The following is an 18,302-nucleotide window of genomic DNA, read 5'->3' as shown; positions in this document are numbered from 1 at the left end:
ATGGATAATTCTGATGGACAGCTGTCTATTAAGTACCAGAAATTAGCCACCGAGTACTCAAAGGTAAATGAACAATGTCTTGTACGTTTTGAATGAGTATTGTTTCAAGTCACATAGTAGGTCACTGAATTTGAAATATTTGTACAATGAAGCATGATGCACTTGCTGATTATGATCAGCTGTTTCTTATCAGTTAGCCATAATACTTTTGCTCAATACAATACATAAATTTTAATTATGGTAAAATATAATTATTAACTAGTGTTTGGATCTACAGCTGATGCATTGATTGCTTATTTTCAGATTCGTGCACAATTGAGTGTTCTAAAAAAAGCTGTGATCGATGAGCAAACGCGTAATGCTGAAACAAAAGAACAACTCAAAGTAAAGGAAGTAGAACTAAGGAGAGCTGAACAAGAACTCGACAGTCTTACTTTTCGCAATCAACAATTAACTAAACGTGTTACTGTCCTACAAGAGGTAGAGTACTCCATTTGATTCATGGAATTTTAGCTCATATTTATTAATATAATTATTTTTAGGATCTTGATAACATACAGAATAAAACAAAAAAAACCAAAAGTAAAAATGAAAGTAAAGCTCAAACAGTTCCAGTACCACCTAATCACATACTTGACGAAGAATTTCAGAAAAAAATTGTTGAAAATGCAACTTTGTTAACCCAATTGAGTGAGAAAAATACTGAACTTGACAACCTTCATGATAGGGTGCAATTTTTAGAAAATAAACTTGAAATTTCCCAAAAAGTTAAAATTGAATTAGATAATAAATACCAAACCAATATAGAAAAATTGGAAAAAGAAAAAAGTGATCTTTTAAGAAAATGTAGTGAAAAAGTAAGGAAAGAAGAAACAGTTTCATGGTCAAGTGGAGAAGGTAAAAAAGAAAGCTATGATTTTGATTTAAAATTTGGATCTTCAAATAGCAAACAGGATCCATCACCGTTCTCAACACCTTCAGCTTCACGAAGATCATCAAAATCAACTGTGGAAATTGGTGCCACTAGAAGTGATGACATAGATTTTACAAAATTATGTGAGTTAGAAAAAGAATTGACTCATTGGAGGACCCAATATAATACGTTAAAAATAAAATTTGACGAACTTGCTCAAAAAGAAAATAATGAACAACAAAGACTAGATGCAAATGGTTTGGAAACAGTTCAAGTTAGCAATATGGTAAATATTCATTAATTATTAGTTAGTCTTTTCATATAAATTATAAAATTACCAATATTAAAAGTAGTTATAATAAAAAATATTCTGTGTAGATTGGCAAGTTGACTAAACCATTTGCTCTACCAGAAGAAATTGAAGCTCGTGAAAAAAGAATTTCAGAATATTACATGCAAGAAATGGATAAACTGTTCAAAGAGAAATATTTGTACCATGTTAGAAATTTAGCTATTGCTGCTAATGTGAGTACTTGATTGTATTTATTGTGTTAACTGAATCAATGAATTAATTTTTACTAATAATTTTATGTGTAGACGGAAGTTATGAATGTTCATTTGGATGCTAGTGAGGAAAAAAGGGAAAAGTGCGAGGCAGAGTTAGCCGATGCTCTTCAAAAATACAAAAACTTACAACAAGAGATGGAACAGCAAGAGGCAAACTATAAATTGCAATTAAACACTATGAGTGAACATTTGGCTAATATGAATGAGAAGCTCATTAATCAAACCGATGAAATACAACGCTTAAAGTTTGAACTTTCAAACAAAGTAAGTTCGAATTAAAATTTACAACATCAACAAATTACTTTTATTACACTGACGATATATTTATCAATATCTATAAAGTAACATACAACAATATTCTTTCAGAATGGTAAGCGAGGGAGATAAAGTCTGCCATCACTATGAATTTTGTCACATTCCAAGATGCTTGTCAAGAATTTTGTAAATATTACAAACATACTATCGATTTTCAACGTGCTCCTAACTGCAATTAAGTCCAAGATCGTTTTGACTTGGTACTGCATTATTATAACAAAAAATTTTAAATAATAAAAATTTTAACGATCACTCTGAGAGCGTTAATTATGTACAATTATAATAACTGTTTTTCTTGTTTCCAATTAAAAATTTTAAAGAAAAATTCTTTCACTTTTCATATGCTTCACAGATCACAAAATTTAAGTATACTTAAAAATTCATATAGGCCTAATATTGTCTATATATTCTTCAGTCTAACTTAATAGAAAAACTAGCTCCACAACTGCATCCATGCTCAGCCAAAGGATTATTTATTATTCTGAATGCTGATCTAATTAATTCAGTATGATAATCAATAGTAGCTCCTTTAATGTAATCTAAAGATGTTGAATCTATGACAATTTTGGCTCCATCTTTTTGAAAGACTCTAAAAATTGGGTTATTATTACAAAAACAGAATATATTTACTGTTGACTGCAAATGTTCCAATTAATACTTACTTATCATCTTCATTAATACTGGAATCAAGATCAAATTTGTATTGAAAGCCAGAACATCCACCACCTTCTACAGTAACCCTCAAACAACTGCCATCCTGCATAATTTCTTTCAGTCTTTTGATGCAACTGTCACTGATAATGATTTCATCTTCGCAAACGTCATTTTCTGTTTTAGTTGAAAATTTGCTCAATCCAAAGCTGTGATTAGTTGTCAATGGTGTACTGTTTGGAATAAGGAAAATGAACGTTTCTGTGAGTAATGATTACGACTGTTACATTAGATTATGCACTACTGAACGAGAACAAAAATAGACACTGACATACGCCGACTGTCACATCATGAATAAGTAATAAACCGGGTTTCTAATGAGCGATGCATATACTCACGCCAATAACCGTGAAAAGTACTGGTTCGATGCGAAGTTCGAGGACAAGCCCCAAACCGATCTCGTTAGCTTGGCCATGTTTAAGCGAAGAGTTGACATACCCTGATACTAATCATTACCTCGAATGTCGAGAGTAAGAGAAAGAGAGAGAGATAAAAACTGACAACGGATAAATTAAAGAGATCCAAAAAGTATAGCTGCAGCTATTTCGTCGCAGTTACACAGCAGTACTAAGCTCTTACAATAATAACAAGTGCACGTCTGCGAGGCGTCTGCTGCTGTTTGGCAGGCACTTGTAGCAGACGGCCTAGCAAAAGCAGACACCTACCGGTAAGGTAGAAAACGTCATTGTCGACGCTGACTGTTTTTTTTTAAATAACCTATCCTTTGATTGTAAATTGTAAATTTTGACTCCTCTAGTAATAAAATACAATAATTGACAAATGAAAATTGATAAAGATTGATTATTCATACTATTGCTATAAAATTATTATTTTCCTCTTTTTCGCGGGAACCGAAAAATTGGGATATCGTAAACCGAGAGCTGCGGAAGTAAATAAGAAAGCTAATACGTCGCAGACTGTGTTTGTCAACAGAGCCGAAGAAGCCGCATCGACATTACGTATGACTAAATACGTACTTGGTAAGTAATGGACTTTTATTTTTTGACTTGCAGGAGACACCTAATAGCCATAATAAAAACGACACAGTTTCAATCAAAAAAAATATTTAAAATACTTCAATTTTTATCGTGGCTTTGGTGTGATTTCAATAGTCCTGACAGTTAATAATTGATAGAAATAGAAAATAATTCGAGGTCTAGACTCGAACGTCTATTCCTACTTAAAATTTTTTCATGTCGTTAAAATAAACTGAAATTTCAAGTTTGAAACATATCGTCACGCTCAAACGTCAATATTCCCATAATAAAAGATGTTCTCTTTTCATCGGCCAATTCGAACTTACGCATTATCTTTTTCGATTCGGCATACGCAGCTCATAATAGCTCCCATTCAATCAGCTTTCGTATTATTGAAAAACAAAACAAAAAACAACGCTTCATGCTCATCATCGTATACAGCTTTCGTACTTTAGGCCGATCGAAACGCGTTCAACATAGTGCGTACGTATACATAAATCCAGCCAAACTCCGCAGGCAAAAGCGCATTATGATGCCGTATGCATGTACGCTACATACATCAGCCAGAGAGTACACGAATATAATCCTATATAGTCGAACACAAATGTGCTTCGTCGGGCTGCTGCTGCTGCTGGGGCATATAGGGCGCGCGCGTAACTGTGTCAGTGTGTCGCCGTCCTAGCAGCACCACCAGCTGCTATTGAAAAAATAAGGAAAGAAAAAGCGAGAAATATTCAAATACCACCTGCATGCATCGTACATATACTGCACACGCAGAGCCCTTCGCGAGTCATCGACCTTCGTGTGGCAAAAAAGAAAAAAAAAGAATTGTATCGAGTTAGAGAGAGAGAGAGAGAGAGAGAGAAGCTCGCTAATACGTTTCGCCTAAAAGCAATGTATAGCGACTGCACGCAGCCTTCGCAACTTTGCCAATAAATATAACTATATATATTCGTACATGTCGAGTCGTGTACGCGTAGTACTCTATACACACAATATTATTATGTGTGCATTATATTAAGTACGTTGCATGCTTGCTCGCGAGCTCTCTCGTATACGTCGTGTGTTTATATGCACATGCCTAAAAAGCTCGCTCTACGTTCGGAGCTTTCGCTCGCTGCTGCTGCTGCTGTACACCCGCGAATCGTGGACTGCGCGCACGCATATACATACAAGTCCTACGGCGTTCTTCTGGCTGGTGTGCGGTCTCTTTGTGTGTGGGTGTAGGCGCAGTGGTATAGGAAGTCGGGGGGCGCCGCCGTCGCCGCCACCACCACTGCCACAGCTACCACCGCCACTGACGCCGCCGTTGCCGCGCAAGCTCAAGTTCTCTCTCGCTGCTGCTCGTCTATAAAATATCTCACGGCAACTGCACATGCGATCGAGCTTTTATATATAAACTCGTCGAGGCCAACTGCTCCGCCGTACACACTGCTCTAAGGACACAGAGAATAGACGCGCGTCTGTGTGTGTGCGCGCCAATGTTGACTTGTGTACACGTGCACTAGTAACTAATGCACAATACATATGGGTAGATACCGTTGTAGGTGTGTGTACCCAGACGCTATATAACTATATAGTTATAATATGGGTTCTACTGCGCGTCTATAGTAGACTCGCGCTTTTATATTATATATACGTTCTCCCGTGTATGTACGCTTTGGCTTGTGCTTGCGCCAGCCCTCGGCCAAGCTATATACATCTACACACAGAGCTTGTCTCTCTCTCTCTCTCTCTCGTTACAGAGAGGCGCGCATGTACAACACAATAAAGAGAAAGAGAGGCAGCTTTGGCTCTACTAGCGAGCAACATCGGAGCAGCGCAGAGAGGAGAGAATAAACACACCCTATACATATGTATAATACGTAGAGAGTACAGAGAGTCTGCCTCGGGAAAACACGAATGTGTGAGTTTATAATGACGGGCTGCTACCGCTGCTGGATAGCTCATGCTACTATACCACTGCTGCTTACACTTGCTGCTGCTGCTGCTGCTGCTCCTGATCATTGTGTGCGTGCGTCCGCGTATATATATAACATGTGCTGAGAGCTGGTACACACTACTCGGCCAATGCGTGCAGCAGGCAGCGTAGCAGGCGTCGTCGTAGTCGTCGTGTTATAGTGGCTCAAGCCAAAAGAGAGAATCGCTGCTAACGCCAGGCAAGGCAAGGCAAGGCAAGGCAGCGGACGCACGCGCCAGTTTAGGCCAGCGTGCGCGGATAATACACTGTATTCGGTTTTTTTTTTCGCGTATTCGCCTTCGTTTTTCCTTTTATCTCTCTACTAATATCTCGCGCTCTCGCTCACTCTCCGTGTCTATTTTTTATTGTTGACGTGTTAAACAAAAAAAAAAGAAAAGAAGGAAACATCCCCCGTTGCTGCTGCTTCGTTTATCGTCACAGTGTATGATATTCTTGCGTTGTTGTTGTTGTTGCCATTATCATTGTCATAGTGTGTGGTGGAGAAAAACCAAGTCGAGAGCGACTTGCCTGTCCGATATAATACAGCAGCGTTGTGTATAGTTAGTGTGTGCGTGAGTGCGTGCAAAAATCGTCCTGCGTGTTTGTGTGTGTGTCACACTGTATATAGTCTGCTCTCCCTGCTGTCCTGCTACTGCTGAGTGCTAGTTTATACCTCGTCAGTCCCTGCGTGCGCTACACAGTACACAAGTGATGAACAGTGCGAATACAGTGTAATTTTGTGCGTACATCGCGCAATCGGGGCACTCCGGAGTGCGTTCGGGCGCGCATCATGCATCAATAGAATTGCGTGCGTGCGTGCTGGTGTTAAATTCGAAAGGACGACGTTCGAGCAGTGACAGATATATATATAAAGTTTGATTAAATGGCTCGCAGCGTCGAGGCGTTCGAGTCCTCGCGGAGGCCCAGACAGTGAGCGAAAGAAGAAGAAGAAGAAGAAGATCGTCGTGCGTGCGGAGCTGCGTGTGCTTGTGCAGAAAACGGAAGTGTATAGCAGCAGCAGTGCGGCAGTTTTACAAAGAGGAAGGAAAGTGTCATGACACTGAGATCGTCCTCCCCATGATGCTAATGCTCGACGATGCGTCCAGCAAAGAGCGTACGAGAGCAGCAGTAGCAGTGTAGCCTCGTTGTGTACATGCAACGTATACACACAGCTATATTTACATTGCAGAAAGAGAGAGAGAGAAAGAGCAGTCGGAAAAAGAAGCGACAGAAGAGCTCGACCACTGTTTTAATACACACACATGCACACGGCAATAATGCTAGATACGCTTACGCTGTGTTGTTCTCACGCAACCTGCATGCCTGCGTGACCTAATTTCTATTCAAATGATAGGCTTTCTTGCTGGTTATCCATGACTGCTCTGTGATAATGATATCTATATCCAATAGTTAAGCTCATTCTTCAACCCCCTATATACTTCTGTCTCTCTTCTTGCTGTCTTTGCAAAAAAATTCCAAGAAAACAGTGACAGTGTTTTCTGGATCTTAACTCCAACTGATCTTGAATCAACCAGTCTCTTCAAATCTTGCTACTACATTGCTCATCATGTTTACGGGCACAATCAAATTGGAGCTTTGCGAAGCTTCCGGGCTCAGGGCCACCGACAAGCAGCGCAAGTTCTGGCAAGAAGAGTCACCCATATTAGATCCTTATATACAAGTCGACATAGATGAAAAGTATTTAAACAAGTCATCTACCAAACCAAAGACCTTTGATCCAATATGGAATGAATGTTTTACTCATGAGGTTCAAAGCGCTTGCTTGCTAGGCCTCACAGTCTTCCACAATGCTGCGCTGCAGCCTGATGATTTTGTCGCCAACTGCAGTATACCATTCGAAGATCTCATGCAAAGAGAGGATGAAGCTGCTGACTTATGGGTGAGATAATTTATCTTGTAGATAAAAAAGATAGCTGCTTATCAGTTTGTTGTAAATAGAGTAGGGATGGATGCTGAGAAACTTGCTATTACTTGTACGAATATCAACTTTCTATCAGTATCGCTTATTTATACATTTAGCTCAGTTGTGCATTTTGATCTTAACTGCATTGCTGCAAAATAATAGACTTCAGGCGTGAATAAAATAGAATTTCAAGTGCACTTTGTTACAAAAGAAAACAAACAATATCCTCAGTAACTATTAACATGATTTCTTGGTAATGAAGAAGAAATCAAATACTTTTCTGAATGTACAGTTATATGACTCGTGGAATATGCAGTATTGGCTGAGTATAAAAATAACTTGTTAACACATCAATGCTCTTGTTTTCAAGTGTATAATTGATAAAGATAAGAATTGAATCATTTTTATGTTACACAAACATAAGTGATCACTCGATTCAGCAAACATAAATAATATTCTTAATTTCTAGGCTTTTTATTGATTCCATCCAAAAAGTAAAGACTAAATCTTGATAATTATCTAAGTAATGCACTTGTTCATACACGGTAACAATAGTCAAAGATAACATCTTCTGTTTATAAGCATTAACACATGATTGCAATTAATTTTGTCATATTACATTCAGAGATACACAAATTCATATTATCTTTTCAACGAACTTCAAAAAAGCCATAGATTTTGGCTTGAACTTTTACTTTCTCATTTTGACTCGCTTGATAAAAATGTTTAACTCTCATCGCAATTATGGGATGATAAAGTGCTTACAAAGATTGTTGCAAATTCAGCATGAAACACTCGATAAGATTGGAGTAAAATATTCCAAATACTGGGTGAGCATACAAGCAATACAATGTATTAAAATTAACAACATAATATGAATTTTCTACTTGATCATTTTTCATAATTAATAGAGCCACACACTTGATGAGAAAGAAATATTGCTCGCGAGATGTGCAATTAAGTAATTAAACTAATGACCACGCAAGACTGAAAATTACTGAGAGAGTCTTGGTTTATTATGCAAATCCGGCGCTTGCGTTACCAAATATTATCTTCTCCCTAATTTCTCTCCTTAATAAATTCGTGTAAATTTCAGGTTGATCTCGAGCCACAAGGCAAGTTAAGGATCAGGATCGAGCTTCATCGGAGCAATGGAGATCATCAATCGGGTCATGATGTGGCTGAGACTGATACTAGCAAGGAGCCGAAACGGGAATTCAAAGAGCGTCAGCAAGGATTCAAAGGACGCCGCGGTGCCATGCGTAGAAGAGTGCATCAGGTCAATGGTCATAAATTCATGGCGACTTTCCTCAGACAGCCTACCTTCTGCTCGCATTGCCGCGAATTCATTTGGTAAGTGACGCCTTATTTTTTTTTCCTTTATCTTTCGCAATATCGCTTCAACGAAGTATATATCAAATTGACTAATATAATTTTGATTAGGATGCCATAGCATCGTAAATAATACAAAATTCGAATTCACCCACGTCTTTAGTAGAAAGAGAAAAAAAATGGGAACTCGAATATAACTTTGCACCTTACGTACGAAAATCTAATCATATAATTCGATCGTGAATTTTACTTAGAACGTCGTGAGCTCGTAATTTGATTAACTATTGATTTTAAGACGCAGCGGCCCGAGTATAAGGTGACTGTACTAATACCCGGCTGCGTTCCAATACTCAGCCACTTTTATCGATGTCATATAAGCGATCGTGTTTGTTTTAAAATTATTGAATCAATGTAGTTGAGCTAATTACCATCTAGAGAGTGTACTTTATTATCGTAAAAATGATTTTTCGCGCAAAATGATAGTGGATGGCACTGAATGCATCCAAACTTGATGATTAAATTTTCAAATTTTCCTTCAACCTTATTATGCGAAAAAATGATCGTTTATTTAATCATCATCTCTCGAGTGTCCGGGGCATCGATACAGTCGCTCTATCTTTTTAATAACGCTCGTAGCGATAGAAAAGAAATAAAAATGTCTAACTCGTCTCTCTCTGCCTTTCTATCCCCGGTGAAAATCAATATTTTAACATCTAGGCGAAAAAAATAATAAGCTTTCCAAGCTGTATCACGTAAAATAAATCAAGCGAGCCGGTCGAGCGCTGAGAATCGGGGTTTTAATTAGGCAACGTAAAGCAGAAGGGGCCACTGAAAAAATAAACGCGCACACTTATCGAGGCTCAAGCTTGTACAATCATTGAAACAAATCGCAGGCCACAAAGTACATGCGCTGTGTAACTTGAATATGTATACCTCTATATAAATGTACGTGCAAAGCAAAGGAAAGAAACACATTAGTTTGAAACATTTTTGTTTTGTTTCATTGAATAAAAAAAAAAAACGATGTTACCGCAAAAAAATGAAGGGTTGTTTTTTTCAAATATGTTATATTTACAGGGGCTTGGGAAAGCAGGGCTATCAGTGTCAAGGTGAGAATAGCCACGAGTCACTGTAATGCTAAACTATCATGCTTATTAGTGTTGTATTTCTTCTCCATGTATGTGTTAATTTGGTTCTTGTATATCATATGGTCATGGGTTCGAATTTGCTTCACTCATTTACATCCACAATTGTCCATGTTAAAGAAAAAACATTAACTATCGGCTGCTGATTACATCCTGATTACACAATTGTAAAATACACACGTACAATAAGTTTAAGTTTGATTATTTTACTCTCGGTATCTTAAGAATTTTTTAATAAAGTTTTCATCTACAGAATAACTCGTATAGATTTTACTATTAATCTTTAGCCCAGGCTTTTTTTATCAAGGAAAAACGAAATAATTAATAAGTTATACATTGAGAATAACAAAACTCAAAAATGACTGGCAGTTCTGTCAAAATCTACAGATACGTCTAAGTCAAGATATACATTTAAATTTTATCTTCAAAAATTTTTAAAAATTGCTATGCAGACGTCTAGGAAGTAAATTATTCAGTATATGTTTTGAAAAACAACGAGTTTGAAATGGTTATGCCTCTCTGTATACCTTGTCAATCTTCATTTTCTCGGTGTATCAAAAAAAAACGTCTGTTATTCATTTCAGATTAACTTATCACGTTCATTCTTATAATCGTTAAGTGTACCGTTGCAATTTTCATAATTCAGCCTAACCCCCCGAGCTATAATATGCAATTAATTTTCCAGTATGCACATGCGTCGTGCACAAGAGGTGTCACGAGCAAGTCGTCACAAAATGCCCGGGAATGCGCGAAGAAGCGAGAACATCAGGATTCATTGAGGGACTGCAGGGGCCGCGATTCAACATCGACGTGCCGCACCGATTTGTACTGCACAATTACAAAAGATTTACTTTTTGCGATCATTGCGGGTCGCTTCTGTACGGATTCATACGCCAGGGCCTACAATGCGAGGGTAAATATGTAATTTAACTCGTTTCTTCTGAGACATTTGATTCAACTAAAAAATTTTTGAGAAAAAAAAACATTAGTCTTACCACTTTTCTGAAATCTATATATATGAAATTTCGACTATTAAATGTTCATTTGGGAAAAAATTTCCCGAATCATATCTAAAAGATAGCATTAGAAATCGTGCTGTCTCTTGCTAGTGAAACTTGGAACCGGCAGTCACGCACTTGGACAAAGTTCGATACTAACAAACTTCTTTTTCGTTTACAGTTTGCGACATGAACGTACACAAACGCTGCCAAAAGAATGTGGCCAACAATTGCGGTATCAACATGAAAGCCATGGCCGAAGCTCTGAGCAGAATCGGAATCTCGCCGGACAAAGCGAGCAAGCCACGAATCAATTACAAGCCTTCGACGTCGTCCAACAGTACCAACAGCGACTTTTCCACGTCGTCGGTTGGCCAAGACTCGAACGCGTCGCAACTGACCCAGGCGGGAGAATCGCCTCACTCGAAGGGTGGCGACGCCTCGAGTAGGCAGGACGATGGCATGGTCAAGATGACCTTGAACGATTTCAACTTCATCAAGGTCCTGGGCAAGGGCAGCTTCGGTAAAGTCATGCTGGCCGAGCGACGAGGCCACCCGGAGGAGGTGTACGCCATCAAAGTCCTGAAGAAGGACGTCATCATCCAGGAGGACGACGTCGACTGCGCGATGACGGAGAAGCGAATATTAGCCCTCGCTGCCAAACATCCTTTCCTCGCGGCCCTACACAGCTGCTTCCAGACCAAAGACCGACTGTTCTTCGTCACGGAGTACGTGATCGGCGGCGATCTGATGTTTCAAATTCAGAAGGCTTGCAAGTTCGAGGAGGCCCGAGCCCGTTTCTATGCTGCCGAAGTGACACTAGCTTTACAATTTCTCCACAAGCACGGTGTCATCTACCGTGACTTGAAGCTCGACAATATACTGCTCGACGCCGAGGGCCACTGCAAGCTCGCCGACTTCGGCATGTGCAAGGAGGGAATACTCGACGGAGCCCTCACCGAAACCTTCTGCGGCACTCCGGATTACATAGCCCCGGAGATACTGCAGGAGCTCAAGTATGGCGCCAGCGTCGACTGGTGGGCCTTGGGTGTACTCATGTACGAGATGATGGTCGGTCAACCGCCTTTCGAAGCCGACAACGAGGAGGATCTTTTCGAGTCGATTTTGCACGACGACGTGCTGTATCCCGTTTGGCTGAGCGACGAGGCCGTCTCGATACTCAAGGGCTTTATGACCAAAAATCCAGCCAGGCGGCTCGGATGCGTCGCGGACAACGGCGGCGAAGCGGCCATCAGAAGCCACGCTTTCTTCCAGCACATGGATTGGGAGGCGCTCGAAGCGCGCAAAATCGTACCTCCGTTCAAACCAAAGATTGTAAATTTTCATGTCTTTTACAATTTTTTTTTCTAATTGTCGCACTGTATTAACTGTGTAATTTTTTTTGCAGAAAAATAAGAAAGATGCTGGAAACTTTGACGCTGAATTTACAAAAGAAGAGCCAGTTCTCACTCCGCTCAACGGAGACAATATAAATCAAGAGGAATTCAGCGGTTTCTCTTTCACGAACAAAGAATTCAACCCTAGCAGATTCGTTCCCCAGTAAATGAGTAAAGCTAAGAAGATGGTCAACGATCAATTTCGACTCGAGCTATCGTACATTAAATCTACAACAGCGAGAAAGTGAGGAAAAAAACAGAAGCGATTGTATCTCGCTACAATCGCGCTTAATGAATCACCCGTGCAAGAGGTGAGCGACAGCATCCTCTAAGCTCGAGCAAGCTTAGCCCGACTGCCCCTCGGGAATTTGTTGCTCGTAAAGCGAGTGCAATAGCCCCCAAATCGCTTTAAGATTATTTACTGCACAATGACAACAGGAGTGAGAGTAAATTTTCCTTCAAAAGAAAAACGAATTAGCCCCCGCGTTCGTGCACATGCACTTTTTGAACTCTAGTCAAAACGAATGAACAAATATAAACTCGTACGTTAAAGTGATTTTCACTTTTAAGATCAAAACTAGCCAGTGGTGTGCGAAAGTCGTTCGTTCCGTATGCGCGACTACGACGAAACAACATCCGTGATTAACATCCGTACGCTACACATAAAATAAAATATATTATATACATATTATTTCTGTTTTCCTAAAGATTTATGAAGTAGTAATATATATATTATATATTATTGTTACTAAAATAGCCAATTGTGTGGCGTAGATTCGTCACTCGTAAAGATAAAAACGAAAAAAAGAAGTAATAACACGAAAAAAAAAATCAAAGTGAGAAAACACATACATACAAATACATTCACACATTTATACATCGCTCGCGCGTGTATATGATCTTCGTGAGAGAGGCTTGTATGCTCAATCGTATCACGGTTCATCGATGACTGTATACGGGAGAGATAGCGCGCGGGCATCGGTTTTTCTCGCTCTACTTTTTTTATCCACAAGTTCACGTGCACACATTCATATAGAATATATATAAATATATACATACACAATACGTATCATATGCGTCCATCCAACCGAGTCTCTTATGTGTATACTTTGACCAAAGAGCAGAGACCCGAATTTTATTTTTTTATCTCTTTTCTTTAAAAAAAAGACTAAACAAATATTGACCTTGTAACAAATATATTTTCACGATAAATGTTGTATAAACAATTTGAAAGAATGACGCGGAAAAGATATTAGAGAGAGAGAGAGTGAGAATGTATCCATGCTATGTCGATTATATTGTTGATGGTGCTGAAATGAATTTTTATTTGAAAGTAACTGTCGAACTGGTTTTTTTTATTATATAAGTTGTAAACGCGCGAGCCAATCTGCCGCTCTGATTTCAACTGTTAGAGATCGAGTGACTATTTGATAAGAATTAATTAATAAAAATAATAAATCACAGACATTTAGACATGGATGCTGTCATTGCGCGTATATAAATTAATTAAATGTCAAAAAATTATAATAAAACGACAGGCCACAGGTGGTCCGTTGAGAAGAATATAATTATTATAAGTATCTTGCTCACTGCAAAATATATAAAGTATATAATCATTGTTCAACTTATTTTAGCATGCGCTTACAAACAAAAAATAGTCAGAAACGATCTGAAAAGTAAATATTTAACATACATCTAAAAAAACAAAGTATAAGTAATAATTGTTTATAATTGTTGATTGGTAAAGCAAAGGAAAAATTAAATGGAATTAGCGAGAAGAAAAATCATACACCTTCCAAAATACCTACACATAGGTGTTGTCTCTAGTTTAAAGAAAAAACAAATATAAAAAAAGCAAGCAAGTATTGGACACTTATATACAAACAATTCACTTCCTAATCGTCCATCTGGCAAATCTCGAGTCTGATGGAGCACATTAGAGCGAATCACATCTGCAATTGAAATTGAAGAAAAATTCCGAGGTGCATAGCTTTGTACACGTTTCTATAAAGATTTTTTGTAGAAAACTCGTATTCGTCGAAGTGGCGCACGGTTGAAAGTTTCTATACAAAATCTTTAGAGGAAAATAAAAAAATCAATTCAAATTGATTTTGATATTCTTATTGAGTGTCTCCGCGAGCGGAAACGACAAATTAATATATATATATTATAAACGCGGAACGTACCTATTTCCCTTTTTTATGAATAAATACAAAAAAAATAATGAAACAAAAGTGAGGCGTGTCGATATATGCTTTGCTTTGCTCTATGGTTCTATTAAACCATTTTTGTACTAGGAGCGACGCCGATGCATAATAAAAAAAATCAAAACTCCTCGGTTCGGTATGTCGCATAGTTTTTCGGTGTACATGATAATAAAAGAGGAAAAAATTGTTATAAAAACAAAACAAAACAGAAAAAAATCTTACAAAATTACGCGAATTCGCTCCTATAACAAAAAGAATACGCATGAATGTTATTAAGATTATGTGAAAATTAAACGCGTAATAAATATTACCTGTATTTCAACGTTGCCACTTTTTCAAGTGAAAAAAATATCATTTTGAGATACAGGAAGAAAAATATATACATTATATCAGAGAGTGATTATTACTGTACTTAAATTACAATTATGAAAAATGCGCTGCTAAATCTCACATAAAATTAAAGATGATTGAAAAAATTTTAATGAAAAAAAATCAAATCTAAAATATTTACACGAAGAAGAATTACTAACCTGCTTATAATTTGGATGCTGGAGGAGCTTGAAGGAAAATACTCTTACTTATCTAAATTTAAGAATAAGCGAAAGCGTGCACATTGTTGAGTTATTTTGTTATTTTATTGAATATTTATTTTTTCTACGTTTTTAAAAAGTATAGTTTTTGAACATGATACGAAACGCACAAAATTGTTGAGTCTTTTTTTTAGTGTTTTATTAGTTTATAAGTTAGAGCGATTAACAAGTTGAGCCGCACAAGAATTGCACTTAAGAAGAAATGTATATTTAATTTCGTTAAGTTTTTATTAGTGATACTAGTTTGTAAATTTTTTTTCATTTTACTTTACATTAACTGATCTCGAACTTAGTATGTAATTTTTAAAAAAACGGGTCTGATGAATTTTCCTCCTCGCTCCCGCATGCTCGCGTAACCATCATTATCGAACAAAAATTATAAATTATCAACTGCTTCGTTCATCACATCCTGGGCAAAATATAAAAAAACTGACATAATGCGCAATTTCTCGTACCTATAAAACTTTAATAATAAAACTCGATGTCGTAATCTCGTCGTCGTTGAATGTGCAATTCTAATCTAGTTTATAAGTTTAAGTATGCTTTAAAAATAATTGAATAGACGAAACGAACGTCAAATAATAATTGTGTGTGCTATTAATTATATACAAAGAAACGTTGTATATAATGTATATAATTATATACAAGCAACGTTTTAGCGACGTTGTTTTAGAAAAAATATATTATATGTATGTTTGATTGCGCTTATTATACTATAAATATATAGATATATAAATTGTTGTTGATGTCTGTCTTTGTTTTTTGTTTATCGCAGGCGTATTGCCATTCGTAATATTGAATTTATATACTACGTTTAAAAATTTTAAATATTTATTGTGAAAGGTGTATTTTGAGTGCTTATTGCCCAAATCGAGCCTCACAGCGTATTCGAGGCATGGAATTTAGCTACGCGACATATTGTATAGATACTGTCAAATTGTGAATTGTTATTGATTCAACTCTCAACGTCTGCATACGATTCAAGCACAAATTGTCGTTTGCATTTTTCTTTTAGCATTTTATAATACTATTTGTTTACACCTTTATTGCAGTTTTTCTAGACTTAATATAAGATAAAAACTGTACGAAGCAACATCGAATTTTGAAATATGGTATGCTAATCATAATGTATTATAGTATACTTTGATATCCATCGAATTTACTATTTTAGATTTGCATGAAAAAAAAATTTGTAACGTAATGCTTCTTCTTTGCGTGTCTCAAAATGCATTGCCTTCTATGTAACGTGCTATAAGCTAAGATTAAAAAATTATTGATTAGAATGACCAGCTATAATATTAAAGAATCACGTTTTATTTTTCACGAAGTATTTATAAGGACACTATATTCAAACTAGTTAAATATACGACGACTGAATTGTTTTATTTTCAAGTATTGTTATAAATTGATATCTCATTCATGTATTTTGTTTTTAATCAAACAAAATTCAAAAAAAAAATTAAAAGATGCTGCTTCGTACAGGTATTACAACAAAATAACGGACAGACAATTTCAGTAAAATCTACAAAATAAAAAAGCAGTGAATAGTACGAAAAAAAACCAAATGAAACCCCAGAGTTTAGAAAAAGTAAACGAAAATGTGATACACGAATAACCCGCAACAAAACAGAATAAAATTTAAATTATATTATAACCCCGATAAATTTCCAAACGAGTCGCACGTCTTCGCTCGCTCAAATCACACACAAAACAATTCAGTCACTATAAAAAGTTGCGTGCTGACTTCTTTGGTGGTTTGTCGCACAAGAGAAATATATCTATACATTGCGTACCTTTAATTATTACGATAAAAGTGATTTGCATGAAAATGAAGTGACACTTGAAAATATGTACCAAGAATGCAAAATCTTGAACTCATAATTTGGAATTGAGTGTCATGATGAATTACGTTAATCGCGAAAAAAATGGTTGTCAATGATGCGAATAATAAATATTTAAAAAAAAAACAAAAAAACAAATTATGTAATAGATATCGAAAACGATTGCTGAAATAAAAATAAATAAGAACGCAGTTCTATACACGATAAAAGCCGTGCTCCACGGGACCGTAGACAAGTCATAATACATTAATAAATAAATAAAATAGATAGAAAATTAAATAAATTACGCATAATTTGAAAAAAAAACAAATAATTAAAAATAAAGTACCTATTACGCATTAAATACCAAAAAACATGATATAATATACTGCAATGATATGTGTGCGCCGGTTTATATAATAATATAAGTCAAAAAATTGTAACAAAGCCAAAGAATCAAGTCTCACCCGTGTCTCGGCCCTTATACATATATGATAAAACACAAGCATTACTGATTAATTATGGTGCATAAATTATCATTAATAAGTACATAATGCTTACCGATGAAGTAACGATTGTACCTACTTAAACGTGCGTTTCGATGATTTTTTACTCTTCTGTTGAATTGTTTTTAATAATGAAGGTGTCGTAAATTTATTATCTTCCGCAGTATCTATACAAACAAAAAGAATACTTTTTCTCGAGAGTATGTATTATAATTAAACTGATTCTGAATTCCTCCGAAACTGAAATTTTTTTGGAACGAATGTCATCTCAAATTTTCATATAATGTAGATTGGAACGATGTTTTTCGATCATGCTGATATCGAAACGCAACAGTGTGGAATTATTAATGAAAAATATGCCACCGGTTTTGCATTCACGTTTCCAAGTACTCATGAATCGCATTCATAGATCTAATCGTTGAATTTTTATAATTTGGTGCATAAGCCTTTTTAAAAAAGATACTACTTCACTTTTCTATTTCATAAGATTTCAATGGCTTTGACACATTAGCAATTTTTTTCTGTAAAAATTCAGTTCCAAAGAAATTTCAATTAGGATGTATGCGCGTGAGTGTAAACTTTTTAATCAAGAGTGAAAGTGAATTTTACTGTATGAATATTTTATGATGATGTATACATATATGTTATTGTCGCAATTCGATGTCGTACCTTATAACAAACAAAAATGGGTTTATTGATAATGCAAAACGGCCGTGACAAGGGTTGCGATGTTCTTGCACATATGGAATTTCCGTAGCCCCGGCATAACAAATGAAAGAAAAAAAGCACTGTTGTACTTGTCTGATCATCGTGTAAAGAAAATAAAAGAAAAACTATTAAAAATAAAAAAAATTATACGTAAATCCTATGAATTATTATTATTATACCTCAGCTACCTGGTTTTGAAATTTTTTTAAGGTTGAAGACAAGGAATGAAATG

The 18,302-nt window shown here is 36.4% G+C and overlaps 3 protein-coding genes across 7 annotated transcripts; 2 read left to right on the top strand and 1 right to left on the bottom strand.

The window, feature by feature from the left end:
- On the top strand, positions 1 to 2,047 carry LOC106652229 (protein phosphatase 1 regulatory subunit 21). The gene is made up of 6 exons (XM_014371058.1): positions 1 to 63; positions 304 to 480; positions 543 to 1,199; positions 1,292 to 1,438; positions 1,511 to 1,744; positions 1,847 to 2,047. The coding sequence occupies exons 1-6, from the start codon at positions 1 to 3 to the stop codon at positions 1,865 to 1,867; spliced, it is 1,299 nt and encodes a 432-aa protein (XP_014226544.1). The 3' UTR covers positions 1,868 to 2,047.
- Positions 2,048 to 2,135: 88 nt separating this feature from the next.
- Positions 2,136 to 3,118, bottom strand: LOC106652230 (iron-sulfur cluster assembly 2 homolog, mitochondrial). Its single transcript, XM_014371059.2, has 3 exons — positions 2,845 to 3,118; positions 2,458 to 2,679; positions 2,136 to 2,384 (listed from the first exon to the last, which is right to left on the bottom strand). The coding sequence occupies exons 1-3, from the start codon at positions 2,940 to 2,942 to the stop codon at positions 2,207 to 2,209; spliced, it is 498 nt and encodes a 165-aa protein (XP_014226545.1). The 5' UTR covers positions 2,943 to 3,118; the 3' UTR covers positions 2,136 to 2,206.
- A 286-nt stretch (positions 3,119 to 3,404) lies between these two features.
- On the top strand, positions 3,405 to 13,847 carry LOC106652306 (protein kinase C). 5 transcript variants are annotated; one of them, XM_014371184.2, is made up of 7 exons: positions 7,851 to 7,912; positions 7,993 to 8,197; positions 8,464 to 8,720; positions 9,777 to 9,808; positions 10,530 to 10,757; positions 11,024 to 12,177; positions 12,251 to 13,847. In XM_014371184.2, the coding sequence occupies exons 2-7, from the start codon at positions 8,090 to 8,092 to the stop codon at positions 12,404 to 12,406; spliced, it is 1,935 nt and encodes a 644-aa protein (XP_014226670.1). In that variant the 5' UTR covers positions 7,851 to 7,912; positions 7,993 to 8,089; the 3' UTR covers positions 12,407 to 13,847. The 5 variants fall into 5 exon arrangements, with proteins under 5 accessions (XP_014226671.1, XP_014226669.1, XP_014226672.1 ...); XM_014371183.2 differs by lacking the exons at positions 7,851 to 7,912; positions 7,993 to 8,197 and adding an exon at positions 5,513 to 7,343; XM_014371185.2 differs by lacking the exons at positions 7,851 to 7,912; positions 7,993 to 8,197; positions 9,777 to 9,808 and adding an exon at positions 3,405 to 3,486.
- The last annotated feature ends 4,455 nt before the right edge of the window (positions 13,848 to 18,302 follow it).

This window comes from Trichogramma pretiosum, unplaced genomic scaffold, assembly GCF_000599845.2.
Source record: "Trichogramma pretiosum strain Unisexual culture from Peru unplaced genomic scaffold, Tpre_2.0 scaffold18, whole genome shotgun sequence".
Classification (NCBI taxonomy): domain Eukaryota; kingdom Metazoa; phylum Arthropoda; class Insecta; order Hymenoptera; family Trichogrammatidae; genus Trichogramma; species Trichogramma pretiosum.
The sequence above is the reverse complement of the archived record's forward strand: the minus strand, read 5'-3'. Positions and strand labels throughout refer to the sequence as shown.